Source organism: Erinaceus europaeus, chromosome 5 (genome assembly GCF_950295315.1).
Source record: "Erinaceus europaeus chromosome 5, mEriEur2.1, whole genome shotgun sequence".
NCBI lineage: Eukaryota > Metazoa > Chordata > Mammalia > Eulipotyphla > Erinaceidae > Erinaceus > Erinaceus europaeus.
Window position 1 is genome coordinate 116,170,391 of NC_080166.1, and position 23,278 is coordinate 116,193,668.

Genomic DNA, 23,278 nt, shown 5'->3' on the forward strand with positions numbered 1-23,278 from the left:
AAGCACAGTGATGAGTTGTGAACTGAGTAAATACTTTCTCACCAAGTGTCATTTTTACTAGGAAGTCTGATAAATGAAGTCACTCTAAGTTGGTATTTAAAAAAAAAAAAAGGGAATTTGTTCCTACAAAGAAAGTGAATTTGTTGGCAATAAAATGTGAACTACCAAATGAGAATTAGAAATGTGTCAAATTTAAATAGCATTTATGAGCTTGATATTTTCCCAGTATTAAGATTATTTTGATAAGATCAGTGGTGATAGTAACGTGATTTTTTTTAAAAAAAGATTTATTTTATCTACTACAGATGAGAGTTTCACACGAGATGGAGGGAAATAGAGGAGGCAGAGCATCACTATAACACAAGTCACAGGGCTCGAGCCAGGAACCTCAGGTATGCCAGACCGATGACCAGCTAAGCCTATTCCTCCAAACACTGAACGTGATTTGTAAAATACTGTTTAATGCAAGGTATAAATAGACAGAACACGTGTGCAATTCAGATCACTGATATTTCCCAAATAATGCATGATTTCACAACATGGTTAAAAGATTTCGTTAAAATACAAGAAAGATTAACATCATTTCTTGTAGCATGAATATGAAATGTTCATCATACCATTTCAGACTCCACATTACAGTCCACAAGGACCCAGGTGGAGGCTTCATAAGTGGTAAAGCAGTGCTGTAGGTCTCTCTGTCTAGCATTCCCTTCTCTCAATTTCTGTCTCTACTCAAAATACATGAATGAAAATACAAAGAGAAACTATCAAAACTTGGAAGACTATTTGATACTTATTTTCTTTTTTCCAAAAATTTGTTTTCAGCCAGACACCAGAGTACTGCTTTACCCCAGCTGGAATCCAACAGTGTGTTCAAAGGTGGAGTACCTTCCCAGACTGCCTCAAGAATGGTACTTATTATAAATCACCAGTGGAAAAATCAAGTACCTGAAGAATACTAAAATATTCCCTTCCCCAACCACACTGCTGAGTGAGACGGGACTTTCATTCATCTCTACTAAAGCAACATCCTGTAACAAAGTACTGCATGCAGATGCTGAAACAGGCAAGAACATCAAGCTATATTCTATCAAGTCAGATAGATTAGGTACTACATTTCCTAATTTTTCACACACGTCACAAGATGTGACTCATGCAATGAGTGGAATATATTTTTAAAAAGCTCCTTGAAGGGAGTCGGGCGGTGGCGCAGTGGGTTAAGCGCACGTGGCGCAAAGCGCAGGGACCGGCGTAAGGATCCCGGTTAGAGCCGCCGGCTCGAGCCCCCCGGCTCCCCACCTGCAGGGGAGTCGCTTCACAGGCGGTGAAGCAGGTCTGCAGGTGTCTGTCTTTTTCTCCCCCTCTGTCTTCCCCTCCTCTCTCCATTTTTCTCTGCCGTATCCAACAACAAAGCAACGTCAACAATGGCAATAATAACCACAATGAGGCTGCAACAACTAGGGCAACAAAAAGGGGAAAAAATGGCCTCCAGGAGCGGTGGATTCATGGTGCAGGCACCGAGCCCAGCAATAACCCTGGAGGAAAAAAAAAAAAACTCCTTGAAGTTGTCATTTTTTATAATTATTTTTTAAAGATTTAATTCATTTGTTTTATGAGGGAGCAACCAGAGCACTGCTGAGTGATGTTGAGTCAGGGACCCAAGAAGGACTTCACAAAAGCAAAGCAAAACATGCGTTTTACCTGCTGAACCATGTCTCAGGTCAGCACTGCCAATCATTTTAAGTATCAAGCATCCTGAGATTAAAACGTTTGGCAACTTCTGTTGCAAAGCAACATTATCAGGCCCAGTAGGACTAGCCCATAACACAAAATGGCAGCAGTGCTCTGGTCTAGGACTAATACTGACACACACATACAAACAGAAATATACAACATTACCACTATTTCTAATTTGCCACAAGCTATACAAATCAATCTAAAACCGAATTTTCCTGTTGCTCGGGGGATCAGGCCTTCATCTACCAGGGTTCTCCACTTATCTCTTGGCTAAGTAATAAATGTTTTTCTTAGCTAGACTTATAAGTTTATCATGCAAACAAAGCCATAAAATTCTGGGTCTTTTTCAGCAATAAAGTACATATATGAATATATATATATATATATATATATATATACACACACATATACACACACACACATATATATATCCTGAAAGCATTTTTCTTAATGTAACTGAATGTAAAACTTGGCAGTACCTGCTTCGTTGCATCGTCTTTTAAAAATTTCAAAAAAAGTTGGCCTCTCTTTGCATCCAACAGGCATTGTTATCTGCAATGTTACTCCAGTGTTTGGTAAATGCGTCTGCAGGAGAGAAAACCAAAATACACTTCACAAGGGTACAGGTTACTAGTCTTTGCAAAACAGGGACTTCAGCGATAAAACTGGAAGCGGGATTACTAGACAGAAGTCGTATTATCGATGTCGTCTCCTGGGGGACAGACTTACTGCGACTATGGAAACACTGTCTAATTGAGGGGCCAGATACAGTAGCTCCAAACCACGCTAAACATTTGGAGTGTGGTCAGTACCCATTCAGGAACAGCATTTTCAGGGCCGGGGGAGGCAGCATTAACGGGTATGCAAGACTTTCATGCCGGAGGCTCCAAGGTCCCGGGTTCAGTCTCCAGCACCACCATAAACCATAAGCTCCGAGGGTTTTCTCGTTCTCTCTCTCTCTCAAACCAGCTAACCCACCCCCAGCATGCGACCCTGACCACGTTCACTATTCCCCTGCACTCACTCAGTGGCTGCGCAGCAGTTCCCCCCGAGGACGACTCAAGTTTAACCTTCTGATCATCACAAGAGCGCGCATCTTTATGAGGCAGGCAGGTGCGAAACATTTAAGTAACTTTGGGGTAGCGTTAACTAGTGTTTCCAACAGGAAGCCATGCCCGAAGCAGGACACCTGGGTCGCCCCGGAGCCCTTTCCCCGCCGGCGGCGCGGGGCCTCCTGACACCCGACAAGGGCGAGGCCGCGGCCCAACGCGCCCGGCTTTCGCATTCGCCGGCCGCAGCGCTCAGGCCCGCCGCCACCCCAGCCAGCACTAACCGCCTCCGGACGTGCAGCTGTTTGGGGCCAGAGAAACCTGACAACAAGCGCGTCGGCACCTGGATCTGTAATCAGCCTGCATGGAATCAGACCCACCACCGCAGACGCGGAGTCCCAGCAGCTCCGCCCTCGCCGATCTGGTTTCAGATTCTCGCGCCAAGAGGCTGCTCAGGGGGGCGCGTCACGCGGTGACGTCGTAACGTGACGTGACGCACAGCGCGCGCCACCCGGAAGTCGGCTCTGGGCGGGGCCGCCCTTGCAGCTCTCTTCCTTTGTGGCTGAAACGCGTTCCCTGGGCGACTACAAAGCTCTAGGTCTCGAACTTCGTACTGGGCGAGCTGGAGAGCCTGCTCCCTTCACCTAAGGGTGTGGGATATCCGCTTGCTATTTCCCAGCCACTTCCCTTTCTCTCCTCCATCTTGTTTATGGAGACCTACCTTCAGGCCACAGCTTGGGGTCTTTGGGAAGATTTTGTTTTGCCCTTTAGGACTCCCCCCCCCCCCCCAGGATCGAACTTAGAAAACTCCACCTTGGTGCAAAGTACTCCACTATCGCAAAAATATCGGAGTCTTTGTTCCCTTGGGTGCCATATTAGATAATATTTTTTACCTGTAGCAGGAAACCTAATTGATAGATTGATCCCAAAAAGCTGATGATCGTCCAGGTATAACAGCAAAGGAATAGAAAGACTGGAATCCTTATTTAATCATGGCTACCGTTCACTGAACATTTCTGTACCATTCTGTGCTTTATAAGCAACACATTTAATCTTAGAATAATCCGGTTACTAAAGAGCTTGCTGTTCAGAAGGTCAATTAACCGAGATAAGAGTTACTCAGGTTGTTAGTAGTCCTGAGGAAATAGCAGACTGATGTCTCAAAACAGACAAAAACCCTTTCAGGTATTGATTTGGGGGTTATAAAGAGCCAGTGGATCAATGGGGGGGGGGGGTTTAGGAGTTCAGGCCAAGGCCGTCTGGCTGACATAAAGTGTCTTTCCCGTTGCATGGCTGTCTGGCTGGAAGGGGTCCTGTCACAAGGAACAAGTCACCCAGGGCCTGGTGGTCTGACTGTTGTAAAAACTTTGAGATAACATTATCAAACAGTACATTTTCCTGTGTCTACAAGACTGATTCTTTAACATTCCTTAGAATCCAATGACAAGGCTAAAAGGCACAGGGTTGAGTGTGGAGAGCCAAGATGTCTGTTTACTAGCAATCCTATATATTGGCTGATGCTCCCAGATGGGGGAAATGAGTCACATAGTTTAGTTACTTGTTACTTGGTAACAAGTCACAGGAAGACTTCATATACTCAACCATTCTGTGATTAAAAATGCATTTACTTTCTAAGAGCAATTTGCTTCCCCTTCCTTTTTTTTTTGGGGGGGGGAAGAGTCTTCTCTAGGAGTCAACTAATGAGAATCTGAGAACCACTGGCATGTTGGCACGTCACACAGCCCCCTGAGATACATTTTTCTTTTTCTGTACTCAGCCTCTCCCCCCAAATTTGTGCTCCTTATTCTTGTGGTTCCAAGGTCTTTATATTCATTAATATTGCCATAATGTTTTTTTTTTAGTAGTCTTTTAGTGGAGGTGCTCAAATAATTTAATGCTTGTATTTGATTTACTGTATGCTTTAAAGCAGGTTCTCTCAAATGTTAAATTACTATGGGAACAAATAAATTGCTAATTAAAGCATGGGTGTGTATAAGAAATCGGAATTGAGAAACAGCTTTGAAAAAAGATTCAGGAACAGTGAATTGAAGACAGAAAAGCAATTAAGAGTCAGGTGGCAACAAGAGTTATGTAGCTAGGTAGAGCACCCTCCATCAATTATGGTAATAGGTGGCAGCTCTTAGCAGAGCTTGAATAAATGGAGAAGCTTAGGGATGAAACTAAACCAAACCTGACCCAGGAGAGAGAACTAGTGTATAAGGTAGGGGGCAAAACAAAGACACTGTGTCAGAAATATTACCCTGCACTTGGGTGCCAGGTAAGCAATGGAGCGCTTTGTGCGTGTTCCCTATGGCTTGTACCAGGGATATGGGAACACAATGCCCTTGGGCCAGCCTGGACTCTCTGAGCACAAACAGCCTGACTGGAGGCAAAACACTGGCCGCCCCACTTTCCTGGCCAGGCCAGGGCTGCTGGTGCCTGCAAACACGTCTGACTGCTACATGGACCCTTACAAGAGGGCGCAGCTTAAAGCTATTCTCTCCCAGATGAACCCCAACCTGAACCTGCGCTTATGCAAAGCCAACACCAAGGAGATGGGTGTGCAGGTGAGCCCTCGTGTGGACAAGTCCGTGCAGTGCTCACTGGGGTCACGCACCCTACGCAGCCTCTGTCCTTTGAACAGTACCGGTCACAAGACACCCCCACCAGCCTGGGGTGCCTCTTCACTAGTGGTCAGCCACAGGAGTGTCAACCAAGTGTGGAAGGATGGGGACGACAAGGAGAAGGCTCTTTCAAGTCCTGTGGAAGCCAAGCAGCAGCAGCAGCCAAAGTCAGAAGAGGAGAAGCAGGAGAATCTCTTGCCACAGGATGACTTGGGGGAGAAAGGTGCGGGGGATCCACCAGAAAAAAAGAATATGGGAGCCCAGGATGACACCGTTCATCAGCATGGGAAACCCAACTTCCAGGTGAACTTTTTCTTCCCTCATTTCAGTCTTCTGCCTACCCTAGCCCCTTCACTTTTAGGAGCACCAAGAGCAAGAGTGTCACTGATTTCTTCCTTTACTTGTTGAGTCAGAGGGAGTTCTGAAAGCTTATTTTCACATGACCTGTGTGTTCTATAATTTTTTTTTTTTTTTTTTTTTTGCTGAAATGGGGTGGACGGGCAATTCTAATACTCTAAAACTTTGAAAATCCAATCTTGGCAAGTACTGCTATTGGGAATGAGGGGGACAAAGAAGGGCTCAAAACTGGGGAGTCCATGCCCAGATTTTCATTTGGAGAGGAGACTGTGCTGGAGACATGAAGAATGGATTGGACCAGTATGAGAAGCAGCAGCAGGAAGAATCTTAGCATAACCCTTGAGAGATGAGATGCAAAATTAATGTAGTGATCTTGAGAATACCAGAATGATGTTAGTGTATGTGTGTTTAAACAAAGCTACAGTGAAAGAATCTGACCTTATTTTTTTCTCAAGATAAATGACTTTTTCCCCTTTTCTCCTCCCATTTGCAGTTTCTGGAGCCAAAATATGGCTATTTTCACTGTAAAGATTGTAAGACCAGATGGGAGAGTGCTTATGTATGGTGTATTTCTGGAACCAATAAGGTAAATGCAAATGGGGCATGACTGGAGGAGGATTGAGTGGGTAAGATTGTAAGTGGAAGAAGAATGTTTCCTAACAGAACATTACCATATCACTGTCTCATTCAGCTTGATATCCTTAGTACCAGGCAATGTTTGAATCAAATTGTCTGCAGGATCTGCTGGACTTCTGGGCCATATCCTGGCGTTTGGTGATTCTGCTGGACAAAATGTCAGGCTATGTAGAGGAACGCTTGTGTACGTTAGGCATTTCCAGAATCACTTTATGTAGCTAGCTGCTTCATTTTGCACAAGTTTGGGTCTTAGATCTAGGCCACTTTTGCTGTATGTCCACAAGGTGGAGCAGTGAGAGAAATAATTTATTGTAAATGTTAGCCTGTGAAAGACTAATTAATCACTCTTTGAATTAGTTGTCATATTAAAATTGAGAAAGATTTCATGTTAACTTCTAAACTAAAAATACTTTTCTATTTTTTATTAGATTTTTTTTTTCAGATAGAGGCAGGAAAGGAGGGAGAGAGGGCGAGGAAGGGGAAGAGGGAGAAGAGGAAGGGAAAGGAGGCGGTGGGGGAGAGAGGCAAGAGAGAAATCAGAGCAAAGCTCTGTTGGGAGCCAGGCCTGGGTCTGAGTGATGCATATGACAAAGCAGTGCACTATCCCAGTGAGCTACTCACTGCCCCCTACTTTTCTATTCTTGCAAGAAGAAAAACAGTAGGTTTAGTTCAAACACTCCCAGGTAACTAAGACATAAAGGTCAAGACAGAACTCATCCTCAAGAGATCATGTTTTACCAGGAATGCTATAGACAATATGAGAGGTAACGATTCATGCATGGCACCTGTGATTTGGGAATGGTAGAGAAATCACACAGAAGGGGGATAACTCACACTCCCAGAGAAAAGGCAACATGATATCTGAGGAAGATTTTGCAGTTTACCGAGTAAGGGGGGGGGGAGGAGAATGTGCACAAAATTCACAAAGCTTAGAAAAACCAGGGTAGCAACAAGCAATTTGAGTTCAAGTAGGGCAAATACTTAAAAAAAAAAAATCAGTAAGTAGGGGGCCAATAGTCTGGTGTAGAAAGTCCAGGCAGGGGATGGCTCAGTTGCTAAAGCACAGGCCTTATTCTGGGAAAGGCCCTGTGCTTGATCTCTGGCAGCACGAGGAGCAACATGGACAGCATCAGAGCAACCTCCATGCGTGGAGGAGCTTTGTTTAGTGTCTCTCCCTCTCTCAAAAATATAGACTACAAACTGGGCTGGAGAGGCTTTCACAAGTGTTATGCATGCACATGGTCCTGGCATTACCTTTAAAAAGAAAAGCATGGGGTCAGGGAGTGGCACAGTGGGTTAAGCCCACATGGCACAAAGTGCAAGGACTAGTGTGAGGATCCCGGTTTGAACCCTGGGCTCCCCACCTGCAGGGGGCGGGGGTTGCTTCACAGGCAGTAAAGCAGGTCTGCAGGTGTCTATCTGTGTCTCCCCCTCTCTGTCTCCCTTCCTCTCTTGATTTCTCTCTGTCCTATCCAACAACAGCAGCCATGACAACAACAATAATAACAACAACAAGGGCAACAAAAATGGGAAAAATGGCCTCCAAGTCAGTGGATTTGTAGTGCAGACACCGAGTCCCAGCAATAACTCTGGAGGTAAAAAAAAAAAAAAAAAAAAAAAAATATATATATATATATATATATATTAAAAAATTTAAAAAGCTTATGTAAAGAGTAAAATTAGATATTACTTCACATCAGAGATTTTCTCATGTATATTATATAATTATTGGGGTAGTTTCAAAAAACATGGAAGCAGTTATATCTAGATTTTACAAAATAAAAATTGAAATCATACTGGGGGCCAGGTGGTAGCACAGCAGGTTAAGTGCACATTGCGCAAAGTACAAGGACCAGTGCAAGGATCCAGTTCCTTGAGCCAGGAGCCCCTGGATCCACACTTGTAGGGGGTCACTTCGCAAGCAGTGAAGCAGGTCTGCAAGGTGTCTTTCTCTCCCCCTTTCTGTCTTCCCCTCCTCTCTCGATTTCTCTCTGTCTTTTCCAGCAATAGCAGCAATAACAACAATAACAAGGGCAAAAAAAAAGGGGGGAATGGCCTCCAGGAGCAGTGGCTTTGCAGTGCAGGTACTGAGCCTCAGCAATAACCCTGGAGGCAAAAAAGAAAAGAAAAAAATGAAAGTCATATTAGAAGAGTTTAAGACCTGAGTGTAGAAAGTTGGGCAAAAGCAAGGCTTAAGGCAAGGGGATGAATTAGTCAAATTAAAAACTGGGAACATAAGAAACATATCAACTTTTATTTTTAAAAATGTCTTTTTAGGTTTATTTTAAACAGCTCTGTTGCAAATGCCAAAAGAGTTTCAACCCTTATCGAGTAGAAGCAATCCAATGTCAGGTAAGCAAACAAAGCATTTCATTTCCATTGTTTATAGTGTTGCCCTTCTAAACATGAAGTTTTTAGTCTGTGGCAAAATGTTAGAACTCCACAGATGTGATGTTCTAACAGGCTGAGCTCTCTCTCACGGCTGGGACTTGATAGAATTGACTATCTGGGTAGAAGTGTTAGGTTTTCTATATATTTGAAAATCTGAAAGTACTTCAAGAGAAAGGCATCCATCCCATTTCTTAGATGGGGAGGAAAGATTCGCTCTGACGTTGCTTTATGTGATGTATTTGTGTATGGGGTGCATGTATATTTTCCTTAAGTACCTTGTGTGTAGTTTGAATACAGTAATTTGATAACTGTCATTAAATTCTATGTGCCAGACTTTGGGCTAAGAACTTTATATGCATCTATAACTGTGGCTTCACCTCTGATGTAGATGTTATCCCCATGTTGCAGGCCAGATTGTTAAAATTCACTGAGAGAAAATTGCTTGTCCAAGGTTATTATTTACTTTTAGTAAGAGAGCTGTGGTCTGATTTTAGTGTCACCAGTTAAGAGGAGACCTTATCTGAAACAGCTTACAGGAAATCTTGAAACTTTTTTTTTTTTTTAATATAAAAGTATGACAGGTGGGGGAGGGGTGGTAGCCTAGCAAGTGCACATACTGTGATCAAAGTGCAGGGACCCGCACAAGGATCCTGGTTTGAGCCCCCGCTCCCCACCTGCAGGGCGGTCACTTTGCAAGCACAAGGGTGAAGCAGGTCTTCAGGTGTCTGTCTTCCCTCCTCTCTCAATTTCTCTATCCTATCCTATCCAACAACAACAACAACAAAAAGTATGACAGGTGATTGTCATAATAATTTCTTAAACCTAAATCTTTCCCTTAGTTAAAAATATGTCCCTTTATACTACTTAGGAATAATTTTCAGAAGAAGTCTAATAGGTGCCCTTAAGTCGTCTAATGGTGTGCTCTTTAGTGTCTCAGTTTGATATTTTCATTTAATTTGTCTAGTATAATTATCAAATGTAGTTTATGTTCTTACTGTTTTAATATTCCTTTTTTAGTTATTGAATTTTTTGCTTAAAAAATATTACTACATTCTCTCCATTATTCTTCCGTGTTTATTTGATTTTACCCTGAACATTACAATATGACCAAGCAAAGTCTGCATATACTGTTTATCTTACCTTGCCTAATGCAGTGATGTTATGACATGCCAACTCTCTATCACTTCATCTTCACTTACATTGTTTATTAGAACTCTACACATACTAATATTAATTTCTCTTTTATGCCCCTTTAAAATTATTAATAGTGATTAACAGGATTTTAAGATAACAGGGTAATGGTTTGTTTTTTTAATCTTTATTTATTGTATAAAGACAGCCAGAAATTGTGAGGGTAGGGGGTGACAGAGAGGGAGAGAGACACAGAGACACACCTGCAGACCTGCTTCACCGCCTGTGAAGTGACCCCCCTGCAGGTGGGGAGTCAGGGGCTTGAAATTGGGATTCTTAGGCAGGTCCTTGCGTTTTGCATCACCGGTGCTTAAGCTGCTGTGCTACCACCCGGCCCCTGGGTCACAGTTTTATACAGTTCCCACTACCAGAGTTCTGTGTCCCATCCCCTTCATTGGGAGCTTCCCTTTTTTTTTTTTTTTAAATTTCTTTATTGGGGGGTTAATGCTTACATTCGACAGTAAATACGATAGTTTGTACATGCATAGCATTTCTCAGTTTTCCACATAACAATACAACCCCCACGACCAAAATTCTTTATGGGGTGCAGATCAACTCTAGCTAATGGTGGTATTGGAATCTAACTGGGGACTTTCAGGCACTAAAGTCTCTTTGCATAACCATTATGCTAGCTCCCTAACCTGACTCTTATGTACTGTTCATTCAGCTTTAGCTACATATTTATCACTGCTGCTGCTCTTAGGTTTGGGGTTTTTGTTTGGTTGTATCTGGGACTTCTTTACTTATATATGAAGAACGCACTTTAATAGCATCTGTAGTTCAGGCCTAAAAGCAACACTTTTTTTTTTTTTAACCAAAGCACTGATTGATCAGCTCTAGTTGTTTTATGGTGGTGGTGGATGGACTGAATCTTGAACTTTGGAGCCTCAGGCACGAGAGTCTCTTTGCATAACCATTATACTATCTACTCCTGCCCTATCTGTATTTTTTTTTAAAGAATATATTATTCTTTTTAAAAAATATTTCTTTATTCCCTTTTGTTACCCTTATTGTTTTATTGTTATAGTTATTATTGTTGTTGGGTAAGACAGAAATGGAGAGAGGATGGGAAGACAGGGAAAGACAGAGAAAGATAGACATCTGAAGACCTGCTTCACTGCTTGTGAAGCGACCCCCCTGCAGGTGGGGAGCCAGGTGCCGGAACTGGGATCCTTATGTGGGTCCTTGTGCTTTGCACCACTTGCGCTTAACCCTCTGCCTGACTCCCAAGAATATACTATTCTAATTTGCAATTAAGATAGTTCTCTCTGCTTTGGTTTTCAGCAGTTTTACAATATATTAAGGTGTGGTTTCTGTACATTTATTCTGTTTGGAATTCAGTTCCCAGAATCTGTAACTTGAAGATTTACACCAATCTTGTGTATTATCTAGCCTGTATTTGTTTGTTTGCTTGTTTGTTTACTGAGAGTCAGGAAGAGGGAAAGAGACTGACCAGAGCTCCCCTCTGGCATATATGGGACCATATATCCCAGGCTTTGCACATGCAAATCCTGTACTCTACCTGCTTACTCATCTCCCCTGTTGTTGGTCATTATCTTTAAAAATACTGTTTTTGACATTCCTTTTCTCTCAGTTACTCCTATTAGACATTTCACCACAGCCTATATACCATTTATGCTGTCTTCTATATTTTCTGTGCCTCTTTTTCTCCTTTCCTTAGCCTGATTATCATTTAGTAAACTATCTTCCATCTTTCTAATTCTTACCTCAGGTCTTTCCAGTATACTATTACCCACTGAGTTACTTCATTTTTTGAGATTTTTTTTTTTTTTTTTTTTTTTGCTGTAATTTTTGTCTTTGAAGAATGACTTCTAGTGGTCAGGGAAATAGTTCAACTTGTAGAGTGTGGGGCTTGCATGCCTGAATTTTTAGTTTGATCCCTGGTGCCTCATGTAACAGAACAGTGCACTGACTACTCTCTACTTCAGATGAAATAAATTAAATGGACAACTTCCAGTTCTCTGGGACTACCAATCTTATTTCTTTGAACATATAGAGTGTAATTGATATCAGATAACTCCATTCATGTAACTCCTTGTAGGTCTGTTGCTATCCTCATTGTTCTTGATTTTAGTAAAACACAAATGGATTGTATGACTTGGTCTTCTTGAGTGAAAGTAATGTAAGACGTAAGGGATGGGGGACAGGGTAGTGGCATACCTGGTTAATCCTACACATTACCATGCACAAGGACCTGGGTTCAAGTCCCTGCTTCCTACCTGCAGGGGGGAAGCTTCATGAGTGGCAGGTGTCTCTCTGTCTTTCTCCCTCTCAACCTCTCCTTCCTCATTTTGTCTGTCCTATCGAATAAAGAAAAAAAAAAGGTAGCAGAAGTAGTGGATTCATCATACATGCACCAAGCCTAATGGATAACCCTGATAGCAACAAGAAAAAAAAAAAGGATAGAAGGAATGGGGTGGTGAGGGAAGTATTATTATTATTTTGATTTGAGGAATACATTTGAATCATTACTTTGATCATTTAGTGTCCACACTCTTCCTTGTTTTCTAAAGACCTGCTCAAAATCTCGTTGCTCCTGTCCTCAAAAGAAAAGACATATTGATCTAAGGAGGCCTCATCGACAGGAACTCTGTGGTCGCTGCAAAGACAAGAGATTCTCCTGTGGCAATATTTACAACTTCAAGCACAGCATCTGACAGACAGTATGTCTTGTACAGGATACCTGAACCCTTTTTTGTAACTACTTTACTGTTCTACTATTATGCAGTTTAGCCCTGACCTATTATTAAACATGGATTAGGCTTTTGTACTTTTGTATAAGAGTTGTACAGTGTGAATAGGGTAAAATAAAAGCATGTAAAATAGTTCATGAAGGTAATTAATTGATCTGACAATGAAAACATCAATATAAAATTGTGAATACACAGTAATGCTACTTCACATAAGTAATGCTACTTATGTGAAGGGAACAGTGAAGAAGAAAAAGGCATTCATCTCCCAAACTTTTTTTTTTTAATATGGTGCCAGGTGTGCCACTGCCTGGCCCCCTAAGGTATATTTATTTATTTCCTTAAGAAGGGAGACATTAACAAAAACATAGGATAGGAGGGATACAACTCCACACAATTCCCACCACCGGATCTCCGTATCCCATTCCTTCCCCTAATAGCTTTATTCTTTATCCCTCTGGGAGTAGGGACCCACGGTTATTATGGGATGCAGAAGGTGGAAGGTCTGGCTTCTGTAATTGCTTCTCTGCTAAACATGGGCGTTGACTGGTTGACCCATACTCCCAGTCTGCTTTTCTCTTTCCCTAGTAGGGTGGGTCTCTGGGGAAGCAGAGCTCCAGGACACATTGGTGGGGTTGTCAGTCCAGGGAAGTCTGGTTGGCATTATGCTGGCATCTGGAACCTGGTGGCTGAAAAGAGAGTTAACATACAAAGCCAAACAAACTGTTGAACAATCATGGACCTAAAGGCTGGAATAGTGCAGATGAAGTGTTGGGGGGGGGGTACTCTCTGCAGACTCTTGTGTTCTTCTGCTTTCAGGTATATATTTTTCCCTGGTTTATGGACACGTGTGAACATATGCTCTATCTCAGGGGACCTGGTCTATGTCTAGGTTTGGGGACTTTATTGGGGAGTGGACCACCTGGAATGGAATTAGAGAATACTATGAAAGGAAGGGTTTCACCTGAGTGATGAGGCTGAAGGGTTATCATTCCACAGGTGAAGTCTCTGGACACAGTCTGAAGTGAAGCATGCTGGGGTGGCACTTGTTACGTTGATTAGGTTGTGATCTGCGGATGCAATATTATTTGATATGAATTGAGAGAAGCACACAGGAAAGTGGGCCCCACCCTAAGGTTCCAGGACTGGGGGAAATATAGGCTCCATAGTGTAAATCTGAGGTTCCTGCTATCTTAGGGTTCAAGAAGATAATGGATAGTTATTGTTATCATCACAATATTTGGTAATTGGGTTAACTTTGGAAAGTCCCTTTGTTAGGGTTTGCTGTATAATACCCAGCATCTTGTATATAGCTGTGCCACCAGTTGCTTCTGTTCTCCTTGGTCTAGGCTTTTGAGAGAGTCAACATATCAAAGACTCAGCCTATATATATATATTTTTTTTCTGGAACCTTTTCATTCCAAGGGAGAGGTAGGCACCCCCCTCCCACACACACAATCTGGCTGCCCCCCCGCCTTGTAGCTACACCATCGAGTTTGGGGACCTGGCCTCTTCCTCACTGACCTTCACTGAGTGTGTGTTTAGGAGTTCATTTCAGTGTGGAGTGAACCCTGAAGCCCCCCCAGGAGGGGTCTCACTACTCTCTATCCCCACCCTACCCCCAGGGCTTGCTCACCCCTTGCACTCTCTAGGATATGAAGGACACCTGGGTCTTCCCTAGTTTGTCAGCCTATGTATTAAAAAGACTCAGTCTATGTTTTAAAAAGTTCGAGACATATGATCAATTCCCCCCTCTCATTTTAATTAAATAGTGGTTTATATGACTATACTTTAATAGGAGTGTACATAAATACCATTCCCACCACCAAAAGACTGTGTCCCCACCCCACCCCGCCTTGGGAAGCCGAATGTCCACCCTCCCCCTCACCACAGGGTTTTTACTTTGGTGCCCTACTCTTGATTTAATCAGATCCTGTTTTAGTTTCCCTTTCTGTTCTTCTTTCTCAGCTTCTGTTGATGAGTGGGATCATCCCATACCCATCTTTGTCTTTCTGACTTAGCACACTTAATTCCTTCTAGCTTCGTCCAAGATGGGTCAGATAAGGTGGGTTCATTGTTTTTAATAGCTGCGTAGTATTCCATTTGTGTATATAAACCACAGCTTTCTCAGCCACTCATCTGTTGTTGGGCACCTGGGTTGCTTCCAGGTTTTAGCTATTATGAATTGTGCTGCTATGAACATAGGTGTACACATATCTTTTTGATTGGGAATTATGGAATCCTTGGGGTATATCCCCAGGAGAGGAATTACTGGGTCATATGGAAGGTCCATGTCTAGCCTTGTGAGAGTTCTCCAGACTGCTCTCCAGAGAGGCTGGACCAATTTACATTCCCCCCAGCAGTGCAGAAGGGTTCCTCTGTCCCCACAGCTTCTCCAACATTTATTTCTGCTGTCCTTTTTGATGTATGCTATTCTCACAGGAGTGAGGTGGTATCTCAGTGTTGTCTTTATTTGCATTTCTCTGACAATCAGCGACCTGGAGTAGTTTTTCATATGTTTGTTAGCCTTTTGGATTCCCTCTGAAGTGAATGTCTTGTTCATATCCTCTGCCCATTTTTGGATGGGGTCATTTGCTTTTTTGGTGCTAAGTTTGCTGAGCTCTTTGTATATTTTGGTGATTAGTCTCTTGTCTGATATATGGCATGTGAAGATCTTCTCCCATTCTGTGAGGGGTCTCTTTGTTTGTTTAATAGTTTCTTTGGATGTGCAGAAGCTTTTCAATTTGATGTAGTCCCATTGGTTTGTTTCTGCTTTAGTCTTTCTTGCAGTTGGGTTTGTTTCATCAAAGATGTCCTTGAAGTGTAGGTGGGAAACTGTTTTACCAATGTTTTCCTTTAGGTATTTGATAGTTTCTGGTCTAACATCCAGGTCCTTGATCCATTTGGAGTTGATTTTTGTTTCTGGTGAGATAAGGTGGTTCAATTTCATTCTTCTGCATGTTTCAACCCAGTTTTCCCAGCACCATTTATTGAAGAGAGCCTCCTTCTTCCATTTAATACTTTGGGCCCCCTTATCAAAGATTAGATGTCCATAGGTGTGGGGGTTTAGATCTGGGCTTTCAATTCTGTTCCATTGGTCTGTGTGCCTATTTTTGTTCCAGTACTAGGCTGTTTTGATGATGATGGCTTTATAATATAGTTTGAGATTTGGGAGTGTGATGCCTCCATTTCTGTTTCTTTTCCTCAAGATGGTTTTGGCAATTCTAGGTGTTTTCAGTTTCCAGATAAATGATTGTAGTTTTTGTTCTATTCTCTTAAAGAAGCTTGGTGGAACTTTGATGGGTATCACATTAAATTTGTATATGACTCTGGGGAAAATATTCATTTTGATGAAATTTATTCTTCCAGTCTATGAGCATGGGATGTCTTTCCATTTCTTGGTATCAGTTTCTATTTCCTTGAAGAGTGACTCATAGTTTTCAGTATACAAGTCTTTCACTTCTTTGGTCAGCTTTACTCCTAGGTATTTTACTGATTTTGCTGCAACAGTGAATGGGAGTGATTTCTGGATGTCTTCTTCTTCAGTGTTGGTGTTTGTATAGAGAAATGCCACTGATTTTTGTACATTGATTTTGTAGCCTGACACCTTGCTATATTGCCTAATAACTTCCAGTAGTTTTCTGCTGAATTCTTTCGGTTTTTCTATGTATACTATCATATCATCTGCAAATAGTGAGAGCTTGACTTCCCTTTCAATCTGTATTCCTTTGATTTCCTTCTCTTGCCTGATTGCTATGGCAAGAACTTCCAATACTATGTTGAAAAGTAATGGTGATAGTGGACAGCTCTGTCTAGTCCCCGATCTGAGGGGAAATGCTTTCAGCTTCTGTCCATTGAGTATGATGTTGGGCTGTAGGTTTGCTATATATGGATTCCACTATCTTGAGGAATTTTTTGTCTATTCCCATTTTTTGTAGAGTTTTGAGCATGAATGGGTCTTAGATTTTGTCAAAGGCTTTCTCTGCATCTATTGAGATAATCATGTGGTTTTTGGCTTTGCTTTTATTGATGTGGTGAAAGACATTGATTGGCTTATGTTGAACCAGCCTTGCATTCCTGGGATAAGTCCCACTTGGTTGTGATGAACAATCTTTTTGATATACTGCTGTATCCGGTTGGCCAAGATCTTGTTCAATATTTTGGCATCTATGTTCATCAGAGATATTGGTCTGTAGTTTTCCTTTTTTGTTGATTTATTTATTTATTTATTTTAATCAGAGCACTGTTCAGCTCTGGCTTATAGTGGTGCGGGGGATTGAACCTGAGACTTTGGATCCTCATGCATGAGAGTCTGTTTGCATAACCATTATGCTATCTACCCTCCGCCCCATTTCCCAAACTTTTATTTTAAAAAGAGTTTAATTATTTGGAGAGAGACCAAGACAGTGCTCAGTCACCTGTGATGCCAGATGGACCCCTTGCCTCATGCATGCATGCATGCATACATAAACCCCACCCACTGAGCACCTTCTTGCACATATATGCCAAATTCTCAGTTGGATGTTCTGAGTAAGGGGCAAGGCTCTAGCCTCCAACAACACATCACTATTGCAGCAAATGCTCAGATAGCACTCAGTGTGTGCAAGGCATTATTGTAAGGTCTCAAAATGAACATAAAGTAGGAAATGTACTCCTTTTTTAAATAGGTGAGGGGAGAGAAAAACAGACCAGAGGTAGGGTCAGGATTTAAATATTGGTAAACTAGGATTTGCTCCATGGTTTTAACTACATTTTAAATTACATTTGACAATATATTTTTCTCCCACATTCCATGATAAGTGCTGCAAAGAAGGAACAGAGTGCTATGACAGAGTGACTGGGTAGAGGTGACATAAGAATTGAGATTTGTGGGTAGGTAGCATAATGGTTATACAAAGAGGCTCTGGTCCTAGGTTCAACCCCCTGTACCACCATATGCTAGAGCTGAGCGGTGCTCTGGTTAAAAACAAAAAAAGTCCTTAGTTTTTACAATTTAAAAAAATAGAGATTTGTAGCATGAAGGACAACTGGGAGAGAAGATGGTTTTGGTCCCAAGGGAGTAGCAAGAGAAAAGACAGTGAGGGGATAGGGGCTGTATTTAGCATATTCCAGGAATGTGAGCCCCTGAGGCTAATGTGGGAGCAGAGCCTGGAGAAGACAGAGACCAGCCACAAAGTGCTCTTTCCACCATGGTCAGGCATATGGCAGCCAAATGAAAAGATTCCACCAAGACTTTAACATCAGATTCTTGCTTAGAAAAGAATTCCGACCTATCCACCTATCCCGACCTTTCCCCCATCTTCCTCCTCCACATTTTCTCCAATTCCCAACATAATTGTCATAGTCTAAGTGTCAAGTAATAAGCTTGGTTATTACTTTTACAGGTTCATTTTTAAAGAGTTTACATTGATAAGAAAGGGAGAGAGATAGAGAGCATTACTCGGACACATGTGGTACCTGGAATTGAACTTGGGACTTCATGCTGGAGAGCAACACTTGATCCACTGTGCCATCTCTTGGGTTGCTCATTTATTTTAGTTATATCCTACATATTAATGATTCTCTGGTAGTTGTCTTTCATTTCTAATTCCACTTAGCACAATCATTTCCAATTCCATCTATTTTGTCCTGAATGATACACCATCATTTTTAATGTCTGTGTAAGATTTCATTTCATATCCAGTTGTCTGTCAGTGGGCATTTAGGTTGGTTCCATATCTTGCTTATTGTGAACAGTGCAACTGTCAACACAGGGCTACACATATTCTTTCAAATTAGTGTTTTCATATAGTACTGGATTATAAGGTTTTTCCATGTTGAATTATTTTGAGTATTCTCCGGACCATTTTCCATGGGGGTTGTGCCACTTAATATTCCCACTAATTGTGTACCAGAGTATCTTTTTCTTCATACCCTCATCAGACCTTCTTGTTTTAAATCTTTTTGACACAGGCCGTTTTCATCAATGTGAGATGGTGTTTCACTGTAGTTTTAATTTGCAGTTCTATAGTAAGTGATGTGAAACATCTGTAGGTCTTCTTTGAAAGACTTTCATCAGATCTTTTGTCTATCTTTATTGTTTTTTTGTAGTTGATATATTTTATTTTTCATATCAGATGTGCAGTGTATAAATACCTTTTGATTTTTAAAATCTTTGTGGAACTTACTTTTAATAAGTCCTTTCTTTATCATGGATTAGAATGTCCAGACGTGTGGATTTCTGAGTTCTCCATTCTATTCCATTGGTTTGAGTGTTTGTTTATGTCTAGTACTATTGTGTTTTAATTATTTCTTGTAATGTAGTTTGTAGTTAGGGAGCATGATATCTCCATTTCTCAGGATTGCTTTGGTTATTTATGGTTTTTGTTGTTCCGTATAAATTTTAGAATTGTTTGTTCTATTTCCTTGAAAAAAAAGACATTGGGATTTTGATAGGAATTGCACTGAATATATAAATTGCTTTAGGTGATTTATTCTTCTAATACATGAATGCCATATATCCTTCCATTTCTTTGTGCCTTCTCTCAACAGTGTCTTAAAATTTTCATTGTAAAGGTCTTTCACCTCCTTTGCTAGATTTACATTTTCAGCACAATTGTGAATGGGATGCTTCCTTCATTTCCCTGTCACTCACTGTGTATAAAGTATAATAGTTAATGTGCAGTACATGTATTGATTTTGTATCCTGCTACTCTCCTGAATTGACTGTTTATAGTGGTTGTTCAGTGGAATCTTTAGGGTTTTTCCTATGCACACTCTCATATCATCTACAAATACTGACAGCCCAATTTCTTTTCATCCAATTTGGAAGGCATTCATGATTCCTTAGTCCTTTCTATTATTGAGTCCCAACGAATTTTATGAGAGTTGGATTTTGTGGTTTTCTGCAGAGATACATCTTTTATAAGACTTCCCTCACCTACCCACACAGAGAAAATATGGTTCAGTTGTTTTCTACAAATTGTGGTAAATAATCTTTCTGATATGTTGAAAAAATAAGTTGTCAGAAGGACACATGTGCAGTAGTATCCAGAAAAGTAATGGAAATCACAGCTAGGGCAGTGACTCAGTGGCACAGTACAGGCCCTGTAAGCAGGAGGCCTCTGGTACTGCATATACCATGGTGGCCTGCCCCCCCCCCCCCGATCTTTCTCCCCTACCCTCATATAAAATAAATAAAGGCTTTGTTTATTGTTTAAGTTTTATTTGTGACAACTTGAGGAAGACTTCTGGGTAGACGTCTGTTGCAGGATATTTTTAGAAAATTACTACATAAAATTCAGTTGGTAAAGGTTAGGAAAGCAAGTTTTATTTATGAGTCTAGTAAATATGAGCTTTTGGGAGTAAAAATTCACACATCTCTGTGTCCCTGTATTTCTAGTGGCATTAGTGATCAGATGTGTGTTGGGAACTGCTTTTTCCTGCTCACTATAAAGCCTAATTCAAAATTTTAAGGATGGCAGTCACATGATAGGCTGTGAGTAATCTGAGTTCTTCTCTGACTTCTCTGATTGACCAGAGAGTTTTGGTTGAAAATCAGCTTGTGACTAGTGTATACTTCCACAGAGATTGGCCATAGACACTTTTTGTGTCACAGGGCCTCCACAGCATACAACCCCAATATATGCTGTTTATGGGGCACGTCGGTGGTGCTCCTTGGTGGTGTCACAGTGGCGACCCACATGTGTAATTGTAAATGTGTGTTAGAGGACAAGAGCTTCATTAACCAAAAACAAAACCCACGGTCAATATGTATTTCATTCTTTTTTTTTTTTTTAGTCTAAAGGAGGTTCTGAACAAAACATCAACCATGATTACATCACAAAAGCTTTAAATGTATTTACAGAGTGAATAAGTTACATAGATAAACTCTGAATATGTCTCTGATGTGCAACAGTTTTACATGCACACATCTAACACTTGACAACATTACATTTAAGGAGAAAACTTAAGAATGGCCCTATACATAAATGATACCAATAAAACATGACAGTTGTTGGGGAACAATGTAATGACTCATATTTTACCCTTATGAGTCTACTTCTTGCTATCCAAAAGGATATTATAATATGCATGCGTGACAGGTGAAGACTTGGAATTTATAATGCGAATGACTTTGTTTTTCCTACAAAATGGCAAAGTTGGTTAAAATTAATACCACTCATCTTTCTGTAGTATAAATATGCTCATAAAAGCATCCTTCTAGTAAAAAGCAGTCAAGGTCCTTAAAAAAAAGTTTATCTGGAACAGTTTTGGGGCTGGGGTCTTAATTACAGGCCCCCTGAAAAGATCCAGGACTTTCAGAAACAGTAGCCTAGCAACATAAGAAAGTTAATTCATAGCAGCTCCTTTTAGATACAGTAATTGTATTCAAGTTACAGTGTACATTTCAATTGTCCATTTATAGTTCCCTTTTTGCATACACAGGCTGTCAGCTTTTGACCATCTTACAGTTTTCAGTGTCCAGCTTCATTCTGCCTGCCTCTTCCTCAGCCCACCAATAAAATAAAAATAAAGTAAGGGGGGAGTAAAGGGAGAGAATGTACAAGTTTTAAAATATAAAATATTTTTTTAGTGAAGAAAACATTGCACTTTTGCCAATCTAAAATCATTTCTAGAAAGGAAGGTATTGTTCAGTGTAGTTGGCTTTGGTATGCAATGGAAGTCACTTCTTCAGTAGTGAGTTGCATCTGCTCAGTAAGATAGCACACTTGTGCTACACAGCATGATGGATGGAGTCTGTCCCAGAATGTCCTATGCTACTGTGGTTCTTACAGTATTGCTACATGTTGGAAGTTTTGTCCTCTTCTTTAGAAAACATTTGACAGGTAACAAGAGGGAGAACAGTCTGACCAAGCCTTCTGAAGGCAGAGAAGACACTGAATGATGTCACCCCAGCATGGCAGCACCCCCATCTTGGAACCCATGGGGGATGGGAGGCTCCTGTCAGAGACTAGTGCCAGAAACACTGGAGTCTGGAAGAAAAGCTGTGAGGACCCGGTAACTCTGGGCCTTGCGAATCATGTCCCGGATTTCCATATTCAACTCCATCAGCTTGGTACAGATTTCATTCAGGTTCTGATTAGACCCCACCAATGCATAAGTACCCGTTTGCCCTAGAGTTTGATGACGGAAATAAATATTCAACAGTGTTTGGACCTCATCATCAGAATTGCTTCCAAAGATGTCATTGGGCCACAAACTTCTGCAATCAAGAAAGAACAGCATAGGTTAGAGGCACTGTGATTCACAAAGCAGAGAGATTTCAGATTTCTTTGAATCTGAAAGTACACGAAATGTCTTTTGTGAAAAGTAGCTTTACTGAGATACAATTCATGTACTGTACGAGTAACCAATCCAAGTGATTTAATTCAATGGCATTTAGTATGTTCAGTTGGGTAGATGTTGCCATATTAATTTTGGAATACTGCATATTACTGGTTTTGCTAGAAATTTCTAAAGTGTCTGTATGCAATCTTATAGTTAAAAAATATTCATCAGATTCCTGTTCCAATAAACATGAACATACTCTCACATATAAATGGGGAGGTCCTCAAATAGATACTTAATAATTTTCATACTGTGTGTATGGGTGTATGTATGGCTTACTGTTTTTAACCAGAGCACTGCTCAGCTCTGAATGCTGGGTTATGGTGGTGCTGAGGATTGAAGCTAGGACCTTGTGTCTCAGGTAGGAAATTAAAAACCTTTATATTATCTCCCCCATTTTGGGGTCTGTCTTCAAGTCTTCCAACTTTTTAGGATGACAAGTGAGTGAAAGTAACACCAATAATATGGAAGTTCTGAAATCCAATGTTTCTAGCATAGTCAGGATCTGAGGAAGTTTCTAAAAATCTAAACGTGCCCTCTGTGTAGTTACCTACACTGACCGAGTAACAATTACGCACGCATTACCTTTTGCTTGGTCTGCAAGAAATCAGAGTTACCTGCACTCGCGGATCTGCCGTAATGCCTTGCTGAGCTCATTGTTCTTCAAGCACTCCAGCATGGACTGGATGGCCGCTTCAGTGGATGTGAAGGTGGGCTCAGCCCACGCCCCCTCTATGTAAAGAGGGTCGGCAGCAATGGCTGCAGTGGCCTCTTTCAGGTTTTTCTTTAAGTCACTCAGTTCCCGGGACATATTTAGCAGCTGTTCAAAAAATTTTTGACTCCATTTAATTGCAGGCTGGATTTCGCATTCCCATAAGTGGGGAGAACTGATTCTATTAGTCTGGTTAAGCACAAGCATAACACTTTGTAAACTTAAGAAGGACAAATGAAGCTATACTTTGTGGTATGCATAAGGGCTTGGGAGGCAGGTGTCAAATAGCATATTAACAGCGAGGGTGCTCTCCTGGTAGACAAGGCAGAATTTCCTTAAGTGTTTCTTTTCTTTTTAGATAGAAAGGCTTATGTAGAGGTCTAAGGCACAAGAGAAAGGTCTGGATGTTGGGGGTGGAGCTGGGTTCAGATGCCAGTTCTGCAGCGTGCTGTGGAGTCGCAGTCAGGGTGAGACTTTTCTCTGCCTCAGTTTTCTCAGCTGTGAGACTGAAGATACTGTCCACCCATAGGGTTATTTTAA

The 23,278-nt window shown here is 41.3% G+C and overlaps 3 protein-coding genes across 9 annotated transcripts in view; 1 reads left to right on the top strand and 2 right to left on the bottom strand.

Annotated features, from left to right (window-relative positions):
• BRCA2 (BRCA2 DNA repair associated) overlaps positions 1-3,217 on the bottom strand; it is a 65,772-nt gene extending 62,555 nt beyond the window's left edge. For 3 of the 4 annotated variants that reach the window (XR_009549999.1, XM_060191647.1, XM_060191645.1), the window contains exons 1-2: positions 3,071-3,217; positions 2,217-2,322 (exon numbers count right to left, since the gene is read on the bottom strand). Coding sequence is in view for 3 of the 4 variants with exons in the window: in XM_060191647.1 (XP_060047630.1) it covers positions 2,217-2,283 (67 nt within the window). In the remaining variant the exon portion in view is untranslated. The remainder of the gene's footprint in view (positions 1-2,216; positions 2,323-3,070) is intronic. The other variant, XM_060191644.1, reaches the window with a different exon arrangement.
• An 808-nt stretch (positions 3,218-4,025) lies between these two features.
• On the top strand, positions 4,026-12,813 carry ZAR1L (zygote arrest 1 like). The gene is made up of 4 exons (XM_007520290.2): positions 4,026-5,713; positions 6,261-6,353; positions 8,681-8,755; positions 12,520-12,813. Exons 1-4 carry the CDS (start codon positions 5,072-5,074, stop codon positions 12,661-12,663), a joined length of 954 nt encoding a protein of 317 aa, XP_007520352.1. The 5' UTR covers positions 4,026-5,071; the 3' UTR covers positions 12,664-12,813.
• Positions 12,814-19,983: 7,170 nt separating this feature from the next.
• FRY (FRY microtubule binding protein) overlaps positions 19,984-23,278 on the bottom strand; it is a 495,577-nt gene continuing 492,282 nt past the window's right edge. For all 4 annotated transcript variants that reach the window (XM_060191649.1, XM_060191648.1, XM_060191651.1 and 1 more), the window contains 2 exons: positions 22,644-22,846; positions 19,984-21,901 (listed from right to left, as the gene is read on the bottom strand). In XM_060191649.1, coding sequence (XP_060047632.1) covers positions 21,643-21,901; positions 22,644-22,846 — 462 coding nt within the window. In that variant the 3' untranslated portion in view covers positions 19,984-21,642. The remainder of the gene's footprint in view (positions 21,902-22,643; positions 22,847-23,278) is intronic.